This window comes from Rhagoletis pomonella, unplaced genomic scaffold (assembly GCF_013731165.1).
Source record: "Rhagoletis pomonella isolate Grant_MI unplaced genomic scaffold, Rhpom_1.0 Rhpom_scaffold_00005, whole genome shotgun sequence".
In the NCBI taxonomy this organism is placed as follows: Eukaryota; Metazoa; Arthropoda; class Insecta; order Diptera; family Tephritidae; genus Rhagoletis; species Rhagoletis pomonella.
In genome coordinates, this window is record NW_023458559.1 from 60,937,527 (window position 1) to 60,948,691 (window position 11,165).

General features: G+C 36.7%; 1 protein-coding gene and 1 long non-coding RNA gene across 2 annotated transcripts in view; one reads left to right on the forward strand and one right to left on the reverse strand.

Annotated features, from left to right (window-relative positions):
- Positions 1–9,174: 9,174 nt before the first annotated feature.
- LOC118739322 lies at positions 9,175–10,463 on the reverse strand. Its single transcript, XR_004992997.1, has 2 exons — positions 9,675–10,463; positions 9,175–9,621 (listed from the first exon to the last, which is right to left on the reverse strand). It is a non-coding gene; the product is annotated as an uncharacterized LOC118739322 (long non-coding RNA).
- Positions 10,464–10,599: 136 nt separating this feature from the next.
- LOC118739321 overlaps positions 10,600–11,165 on the forward strand; it is a 1,149-nt gene continuing 583 nt past the window's right edge. Inside the window, exons 1-2 of the mRNA XM_036470575.1 lie at positions 10,600–10,766; positions 10,845–11,122. Coding sequence (XP_036326468.1) covers positions 10,743–10,766; positions 10,845–11,122 — 302 coding nt within the window. The 5' untranslated portion in view covers positions 10,600–10,742. The remainder of the gene's footprint in view (positions 10,767–10,844; positions 11,123–11,165) is intronic.

The following is an 11,165-nucleotide window of genomic DNA, read 5'->3' on the forward strand; positions in this document are numbered from 1 at the left end:
AAAAAGGTAAAGGAAAACATAAAAATAAAAACGAAAAGACAAATATACAGATAAAGGTAAGCATAAAAAAAAACGATTGAGACAAAGAGAAAGATAAAACTGAAGAATAAGATATGTTATGAAATTGTATGTTATGTTATGCTATGTAATGTTATGTTATTTTTTGTTACGTTATGTTATGCTATGTTATATTATATTATATTATATAAATAAATGTATAGTTATGTTATGCTACTTTATATCACGTTATTCATTGTTTTGTTATATTGTTTAATGCTACGTTAAATATGTAATGTTATGTTGCGTTATGTTATATTATGCTATGTTATTCTAAGTTATGTTATTTATTCTATGCTATGCTATGCTGTTTTATATTATGTTATGTTATTTTGTTCAATGGAATTCACCTCAACTCACCTTAATTCACTTCACCTAAACTCACCTCATTTCATTTCAACTTAAGTGGTTAAATTTCAACCGCTGGGCGAACACATAAATATGTATGTGTATAAAACAGACACGCGCAAAACACAACCCGTAGGAGAACTTTTTCAAAATTGTCTGCAGATGTTCAGTGAACTCGCCGGGATCGTCTATGGTTTAAATTTAATACTAATAAACAAAGAAAGCTTTTTGAAAATTAAAAATGTTTGGAGATCGGACTTTGTTTTTGTCGAAGGTCATACCAACTGGATGGACAGCTTTAAACCAATGCTCTAGGTATAACATTCGCAGTTGTTATGCACACCACAAATCGGAGGACAAGCTCGATCTATGAGTTTTATTATAAAAATGGCTTTCAGGTTGCTTAGGTAAAGTGATGAACCTACCTACCCTCCGAAAACCTACCAAAGAAAGTGCATATTTCTATAAATCTAATCATATTCACCCATTCTTCAAGCATTTCATCATTTTCATAATGAAATTTAAATATATAAAAAGTTATCTTGAATTAAAAAAACGGGTGCAAGCTTGTATCCTTGACTTCATAAAAATATATCCAAATTACGTATCAATCCAAATTATGCGTCTTAAAATAGTTATTTGTCTAATTGTGCAGATCTTATCAGTTCCATCAATGCAAAAAGGGTGAAACACTTGGAAGAATACTATATGCTATAAAATTAAATTTTGGCAAATGACTAACTAATGTTTGAATTTACTTTACTTCTAGAATATTGAAAATTCTTGAGAAGGGACTGTCCCACACTTTTCTGCATTTGATTTGGTAGCGATTAATGAGGAGGTGTGTGTATAAAAAAGGCCTGTCACCTAAAAGCATTTAGTATTACTCATTATTGCATTATATTATTATTATATGTATGTACATCTTTAGGTAAATAGCTAAATAGCAGCCTTACTTCACATTTTTATTTAATCAGCTGTGCGCGCGTTGGGTATTTCAAAATTAGTAGCACTAATATTTATATAGACTCTTTAGTACAAAAGCATTTCGACTACATATTTGCATAGCCCCTGGTATATATGTAAATACGCGTTTATTTTCTACCTAGTCTGTAAATTTTGTACAATGCAAAATGTTAATGACTAAGCTTTCACCTTGAGGCGGGTTGAGTAAGGGTGACTATGAAGGTACTCGTATGCGAGACCTTGACGTTTGCTCTGGAAGTCGTCGTCGGCTGTTGTCAACTTCATTCAACGCACAATAAATATAGATAGGCAGGGAGTCCGTGTGACTCAGAGCGCAAAACTGTGTGAAAATTGTGTAAGAAGAGGGAGAGAGTGTGTGGCCTATGTACGAGTTTGTGTGTGAATTTCCACGCAATTGATGTATATTTTGACTTAGTAACAGCAAGAACTAAGTACTCGGAGCTGTGTATTGCGCTCCATTCCGGAGGCGTGACAAATCGCATAGAAATTGCTTTATTAATGGTGAAATATGAAGTATTTTGCTTTGAATGTCATTGACGCTGGTTTTATTCGATGCTTTTCTAAGAATTGTGAAATTATTTGATAAAGAAGCTGGCAGAAGATTCTAAAGCGATTCATTGCTATGGATTGCTGCCACTGATTATTAAAATATATGTAGATAAATATAATTGGAACTTTCTTATAAAATGGCATTAAATAAGGAAACAATTATTTACTGAATCCAGTCAGGAATCCTTGGAAACCTTGATGGACGCACACTTTCCAGGGTACAAGCATCTTTCATATACCTTTCAGACATCTATTCCAGCCCGTGCATCGGGAAGGTGTATTATAGTGGGGCCCTTGAAAGGCATCCACTCTATGCTGAAAAGCAGAGTAATCAACGCTGCAGTAGGCAAAGGGTACGTGATTAGTAGAACAATAAGTGGAATTTTGTAGGGAGGATTCTTATAACCTCTTCTGTGGATCGTGGTACTAAGTGAACTGTTAGAAAGCTTTAAAGTTAGGAGAATATGGGGTTAACCCTTCTGGAACCAAACTTGATTTGTTCACAAGGAAAACAAAAGTTCCGGAATCCCCCTTACCAAAGCTGAAGAGAACCAGTCTGAATCTTTCCCCCAAGGCGAAATACTTAGGTATTATTCTTAGTGAAGTGGCTAGCTCCCTAATGCCACCGATTTCTTTTCGGGGTTGAAGAATACACCACATCCGTAACAAATGACCCATGAAACAATCGGCACGACAGGGAGATCTCAAAATCCTTGTGGCCGAGACTCAATACGAGTCATACTGAGAAACTATTGACACTAAATAAATCTCCAGTAAGCGCTCTTACCGGCGTCAACGCAGAGCACCAATGCTTCGTCGGTGGCGTATACCAGCAAGCTCTCTCTGCAGAAGTTGTCGGGATGAGGATGAAGAGGAATCGATTAACCACTTCTTATGTTAATGTCAAGCTCTCCGGAAAAGGTGTCTCAAGCATTTGGATTGCGCTTTTTCAATAGCTTGGAGAAGACAGCAGAGGTGGAAATATCGAACTTTCACGTCTTCATCCGGATATCCGGATCTAACCTCGGTTAGAAGCAAGTGCCTTCTCCTGGCACTCATATAGAGCATTCACAATGGGCAAATCTGCCTCCGAGTGTAAGTATGAGTCATTCTTGGGCGCCTTGCTAACCTATAACCTAACCTCAGATATAAAATCTATAAAAACATAAAGTCGATACAAATGACAAAACAATATCTTTTTATTATCAAAACAAATGGATATTTTCATTGTTATAAATATACAAACTTTAATAGTTATCGAAATATGAATTGCCTTGTGTAAGGCGAAAATATCGATTGATAATGACTATATTACCGGTAAAGTTACCGATAACAATGATGAAAAATATCCACATACTTTTATTTTGTAAGCGAAGTGTGAGTGATATGTTTATATGTGTATCAATGGGATAGAAGTAATATCGATAAAAATAGAAAAATCTATGAGAATTTATATCTCTAGCCACACTTACGATAAATATAGTTTCTATAGCAAAATTAACGACAGCGTGCTAATTCAAGGTCAAGTTCAAAAGTTGGCTGTTTTTGCTGACTTCAAAAATCATAAATATTGCTAAAGCTCACAAAATTGACCCGCATAGTCTTAAACTTGGTGTTTGGCGGGCTTTTGAGGTACAGCTTAATAAGGATTTGAGGAAAGTTTCCCGAAATTTTAGGAGCAACAACCTTCTTTGCTTAGAAATTCTTTATATGTACATATCGCACATCGTCTTCAAAAGAGTTACAACTCAAAATTAGGCATTTTTGAGATTATGCGCTAAAAATGTACGCAGAGCTTTTACTTGCTTTTCAGCAAAAGCTGGAGGACATTTTTGTTAAAAAAAAAACATAAAGTAAAGTCGCCCTTGCCCATATGATTATCATGTGCTAAGAAATAGTTTTTCGCATTTTCTGACCAACTTATTATTGTGAGTTGTGACTCTTTTGAAGACGGAGCGATATGTATCATATGTATGTAAATACGATTGGATCCATAGATCGGTTCTCAACATGCAAAGTTTTCACATTGAAACTAATATTTCATCAAGATGATGCAATTCATTTAGAAACCGTTTGCCTACGCTAGAGATCACATTGACTCCAGATTGCGAGAGAGCTGATATTGCTTATAGACAGCGATTTCTATGTGTGATGAAATCTATTGCATAAATAATGAGGCTAGTCATAAACCCCACCACAGAACAGCATGAAATCTCTGCGTAACTATCAAATGTCCTCTTCCAACAAACTACATACTTGCGACACGTCACTCAAATCTTCATACGTTTGAGCGATGATAAAACAGAGAAACAAACAGAAAACAAAAAAGTTAAACCAACAATCAGATCGTATTTCGTCAGCATATTAAATCATGCTGAGCTACGGGTAAACGTTAGAGGCCAACGATAGTTAAAGAGAAAGAAAACGAAAAAAAGTCTGCATACAACAATAAAAAAAGTGCAAGAACTCACCCGATCGACAGCAGCTAAGCTACTATAGTATATGCAAGTCAGGTACAAGAGCGCACACATACATATGTACATACGCACTGACACTTATACGAAAGCATACACGTGTAGGAAAACATATGGAAACGTTTAAGTACCAATTTGATGGTCAGTCAGCCGTACAGACAATCGATCGTGCCTGCGGCCTGCCTGCCTGAATGAAGGAAAACTACCACTTTGCCAAGCAACCTAGCAACAGCAGCGGCAAGTTGAGTTTAGCTGTGCTGCATATGCATTCTGCATTAAGCGAACGCACGTTTGGCAGCAGTTCTGGAACTCTCCTTCTTGCGGATCTGATGAAATCGCATAATTCGATAATCATAATGCAAGTGATCACATGAAGCCATGGTCGGGAATCGAACAAAGAGATTGATTGCCGTATTGATAAGTTTGCGATCAGCAGTGTTGTGCGAGTAAATCAGTGCAAGTGTATGGGTATGGTGTACATATGTATTGCGCCACACAAAAGGTGGCTATGTTGCAAGTGCAAAAACTTAACAAAGGGCAAGAAAGAAATACGAGAACAGGAACCTGTGCCAGAAATTTGACGCAAGACATGCACAAACATGCTGCAAAATACATTTATAAGAACATACATATGTATGTATATACATACTTTTTTCGCAAGCTTCTTGTTTGCCACGATACTGCGCCAGTTAGTCAGTCAGTGCGGTTTGGTAGCCATAATTTCATCATTCGATAAGAGGCAGAGCTAGAGCCCTCCAGCTGAAGAGTAAAACGTTGTTGTGTAGCGCGTATGTATGTATGTATGTTCATATGTACATACGTATGGCTCATTGTCATCCTGCTTAGCTCAGCTGGAACTGGTTTCACATACACTTTGCATGAAGATACACAACATACACTTATGTGTACCTTCGTATGTACATATGTATATCAGATGAAGCCATAGGCGAGGGTGACGATGGTATAGGAGACGGCGACCAAGAAATACATACGAGCTGCAGAAAAAGTCGTGAACAAATAAATTTGAGCCACGACACAAAACACTAGGCAAAACAACTATATACATGTGTACATTAATACATCAGGGCGGTCCAAAAATACACAGGAAAATAAAATTTTTGGAATTTTCCTGCTGCCACCACCAGAATTATAGAAAATCGAACTCGAAAAAACTTCGCATTTTGTATAGTGGGTCCATATACACCGTCGGAATCTTTATTATTGCCCGAAAGAACAATCTCTGACATTTACGTTTTAAAAATAACACTAACGCGACTACACTGTAGGTGGTCCATTCTGAAGCTCCAATTTTCAATTATTTTTAGCTGCATAGTGCGAATTACGCGAGTAATGTTGAAAGTTTTGAAACCAAATGTTGCCGACATCGCGGTTTTCAATTTCAGACAACAAAAAGCTCGTCATCGTAGTGCGGTGGCGCTCGCCATTAATGGTATCTTCTGTCTGCGACCAATATTTGAATGAAATTATTTTGAAAAAGTAAATGTCAGAGATTTTTTTTCAGGTAATAATAAAGATTCCGACATGCTGTTCTGTTTTAATTAATTTATTTAGAATTAAAGAAAATTTCTAGATGAATCACCCTATATTTTTGAATCGGCTAAATTTTTAATCGTGCCGCCGGGCCTTTGAAGTTTTCCATGCATCTTACCTGGGAAACATACAATGTTTGTAGAATTGCCATAAAGTCGTTAAAAATAAATATTTTTTAATCGAATAAGTCTATCTCACTTCAGAAGTTGCCAAGGAAAAAACGGTGATGCCTGTTTAGCTTTAAAATTTTGCAAACTATTTTTCCCTAACCTATGATCTTGTCTCTATATACAGGAATGTGTTATTTTGTATTCGTAATCGCAATACGCACGAACAGCTCAACGCATTTGTTTATTTTTTTTTTTTAATTATGCATCATAATTTTATTTCATGAAGATTTCTGAAGTTAAAGTATCTTATTTGACCCAAAAATTTTAATTTTTAATGATTTTATAGCAATGCTACAAAAAATGCATTTCCTTCATCCAAAAGTAACTTAAAATCTGTGGCAGCGCTATTAAAGATCAACAAAATTCAAACTAAATAATGCAGGACTCGAATGGCAACATCCGTTCACGGATCAAAAACCATACGAAAGAAAATGACGCGATGCGTCATTCGTATAAGCTGAATGGTATAAAGAGAACGTTCACGTTTGTCATAATCCGAAAAAATGTGTTTCAACGTGACGACCAAGGCGAATATATATAAGGTGGTATCGATTCAACAAATACAACAATTACTTGTATTTTGTTTTTGCTTTTAGCGGGCCATTGTCAAATTTCAGCTATTCTTCGCCGAAGGAAAAAGGGCGACAGAAAATACAAACACTCTCACGTTTTCACTCACTCACTAGCGAAATACAAAATTTTGACAATCAAACGCTACTCACAGCTGATGAAACAACACCACCTTATATAAATTCGCCTTGGTGACGACTAATATCATATCGTATGTGACGATTAGAGCCCAGGTCTCTTAGTTTCGATATTCTGCAGTTCTGGTGGGTAGTTAAAAAAAATTTTTGAACTACCCTAATGTGCATACTATACTACATAAAAAAAACTAAAGAAGCATTGCTGAAGTGCAGGCAGAAATTTGAACAGACAAACCAACTTACATAGCTACATACCTACTTTTATGACAATATATAAACAATATTTACATACATACATACTCATATATCGACATATATGCATATAGAGCCTGTCAGACGAGACAATGCAATATATTTCGAAAAGGCTGTCGAATTGGGAAATTTTAGAAAGCTGTTGCATGAGGACTCATAACTTGCATGTAAAGTGTCTTTCGAAAGACGTTTTTTTTTTCTATTTCTGAAATGCGAATTGCAGATCGCTAGTGCAGCACGAGCAAGTTGAAATATATTTCCAAAATTGATTTGCGCTCTCTCAATTGCAGTCACATCTTGCAACTTTTATTTTTGAAACTAATTTACGAAATGTGACAGAAAGGTCTTTCTGGCTGTTCACACATCGAAATAAAATTTAATTTTCTCAATTTTACAGTGAATTGCGTGGAAAAGTTTGAAATATTGCCACGTCTGGCACGCTCTTATGCACTCTATAAAAATGTACATGTGCATTCATATCAACCTTAAGATATCTACTCATAAGTATGTATGTATTCTCCACAGAGTCGTAAAAAACATATGGAACTATATCTGTATATCTTGTTGTCTATATGCATGTCCGCTTTTGTTGGTCATACGAAAAACATATGATTACCACAAGCTGAGTTGAGCTCAGCCCCTCCCTCGCGTCCCGTTTTAGTTCAAGTCTCAGGTTACACAGTGTGCCAGCAAAAGAAAACGAAATAAAAAACAACACAATTGTAAAACAACAAATTTCAATGATAATAAAAAAATTGGAAAAGGAAACAAAATTGAAGAGCAAAGCTGGGTAAAGCAGAGTACCACGCAGAACTGAGTAGAAGAGGCCGTATTGGCACAAGCCCTTCTTCCTCCTCAATTCGATGGGTATATATGTATATATTTAAATAAGATGTACTCATATACATATGCATCAACATACTTGGATGTATGTACATTGAAACGTTTCGAGGCTTCACTAGTATGGCTGTTAACTGACCATACAAAGTAGATCTACATATCGACGGCTGAGTGGAAGATCGACCTGTCTCGGCAGCCAGTTAAAAACGCTCTATCTCAGAAAAAGTTTCAAGAACGCCCTATTTCAGAATTAGGTTCAGAAACGCCCTATCTCAGCTGCCAATTCAAAAACGCCCCATCTCAAACATATTTTCAGTTGAGATAGCGCGTTTTTGAACCAAGTTCTGAGATAGGGCGTTCTTCAAGCAATTCTGAGTGAGGGCGGGCGTTTTTCAATCAAATTCTGAAGTAGCGTGTTCTTGAAAAGTTTACTAAGATAGCGTGTTTTCGAATCGTCTGCCGACTTCAAAATACCAAACAATTAAAAAAATTCAGAAACTGTTGAACCTGCACTACTTAGTATGTGACTGGTGCAAGGCGAACCTTCATTTCAAAAAACCTTTGGATACATCACCAAGCTAACCAAATTTAGTAGCCCCCAGATATATCCGTAGAGTTCTCGTTAACGCTGGACATAGCATAAAGGAGATGCAAAAAAGTTGTATTTCGCCTAGCTTCAGGCATGTACTGCATTCGACACTACCAATGAATTTTATCTTGAAAGCGTGTGCCAAAAGTAGATAATGGCATATCGGTAAACCAGTTGCTGTTCTGCAGAAATCGCATCGAAAGTGTTTTCGGAAGAAAGTTATGACTAGAGGGATTTTGATAGGTAGGCGTACTTGGTTGCATTTTTTAAATATTTTTTTTTTTAAGAAATGGGGTAAGATACAACAGTTTATACGCGATATTGCATTGAGTGACGTGGGCTCAAGTCCCAGTTAAGTCAAGAAAGCCTTCCTCAAAGATTATTAACTCGAACTCGTTACAGGACGAACTATGTAAATGGCGATTTTGGAGTAGGCGCTAAGTTGTTGGCCAGTTTTGTAGATATTTAAATGTATGAAACAAAGGACGATTATAGCCTCCTAAGAAGACGTTTGGAAAGAGCATTAACCATCTGGGCAACTATAATAAATTTATATATAATCCCGGTGATCATATTTATGACAGCCGGATACGGGATAAAAAATCATTTTGCTATATTTTCCACAAAATATAATAGATCTTAAACCTATCTCCAATAATTTTAGATTTATTAGCCCTGAACCAAAATCCTTATTTGACATACGTTTTTCGATATTTTGTGAAATCGCATACAGATGTACATAAATATTCAGTAGTAACATCACCAAATTATAGGATATTATTCGATAACTTCATGTTTTACGCGCGGGATTTTTACCTCCCCGGAAATTTCGACTGTGCCGTACAAAACCGGACGGATGGTCACCGTATGTATAATCATTTTGTTAAGAAGCTGCGTTTCAAGGTATGGCTCCAAGATTCGATTCATGATAGTAGACGGGCCTTTTCATTTAAACGCTCATATGGGTCTACGCATCAACAACACCGTACGGCATCTTATTTATGGTGTTTTAGGCGCTTCTGGCTGCCAGTTAAGTCCATTATAATTTCATGGTAAATCTTTCTAAAATCGTGTCATGCTGTGGTGCGTAACAGTGCCTAGAACAGGGATTATTACAGCATTTTAAAGCATTCTAAATATATGTAAATACCTGCTTTTCAGGAAATCTTCAAGATTCATTCTCAATAGCACATTTTGGCTTTAGCCTGAAGCTGGCTTACGGCGGATATCAAACACTTTGCCAGTGTCAGCTTACTTAAATGCCTCTTTGTCTGCACAAAAAAAAAAGAAAGGAAATCGAGCTATGCGGGAGACATTTTAAATCTTAAAAAAACAGCACACAAAGTACATACTAAGTAAAGAAATACTGCTGTGTAGGTACATATAAAGCTTGCAGAATCAATGAATATAGTACATAACAGTATGAAGCAAAAGACGGTAAAAAAGTGGTCTGAAAGGGGGTGAAAGAAGTTGCCATTTTGGTAAGGCAAAAACAGCTGAGGAAGTAAAAATGTATGATAAATATAGGTACACAGAGTGCACGGCAGTTGAGTGTAAATGCTTAGAATCGAGAGAAAGGGAAAAGGCGAAGTATAAAGAAATAAGTTTTTCTGGACCGCAAATAGGAAGTGCAACAACGACTTGCAGAGTATGTGTCGCCGGCATGCGCATTGACTGCGTTGAGTTTGGAGTGAAAATATGAGTTTGAGTGGGTTTACATTATTTAAGAGCAACATTTTGGCGACTCAGACAACAATGCTCTTTTCATGGCAAACCCAGTAGAAATTAAAATCTCTTCGGCGGTTATATATGAAGATGTTAGGGAATAAACAACTGAGCAAATGTTGAGCTGTTTTAGGTTTATTGAGAAGAGAATTGAGCAGTTACTCAAGTGTTGCATTTACATGCATTTTTATCGAGGAAGAGCGAAATTCATTGCTCAGCTGTGCAGAAGGTATGTAGATATATGTGACCTGGTCTACGAAAAGGGAGCTTACGTGCGAAAACTAGTTTTCTGTGAAAAAGCTGTTAAAAGTAAGCAACTCGTTTCGAAGCTTAAACCGGCTGACATCGAAAAAGCCATCCAGCGAGACGAAGTCCTCAATTTATCGAAAATACATTTCTTCACTCAGTGATGACGAATTGAAGATGAGTAATTGCAGTTTTCGACGGATATGGTCCAAATACATACCCCATGTTACAGTTATGAAACCAGCGGATGATCTCTGCGATGTCTGCCGTGGTAAGTAGCTCATTATTTTCTCATTTTATAGTTGTATCAAACGTTGAGATTAAATTCAGTATTTTTTTCTTTTAATAGGAAACACAATATCGATTGCGCAAGCCAAAGGTGTTACTGACATTGAACGCGCACAGAAGCTTAATCAATTTCTTGATCACCTCCACCGAGCCCGAAATCAACGAGAATATTATCAAAGTTGGTGTAGAAATACTGACCCTACAGCAGTCGTTCTGTCATTTGATTTTGCCCAAACCGTTCACTACCCTGTCAGTCCACAACAACCTGGTACAGCATACTTCAAAGCAACCAAGAAGTGCGGAGTCTTCGGAATTACAGACGAAAAACAAAAAGTTCAGGTTAGAATTTCAAACTGAATCATAGGAACTCAAATTGCTCGCC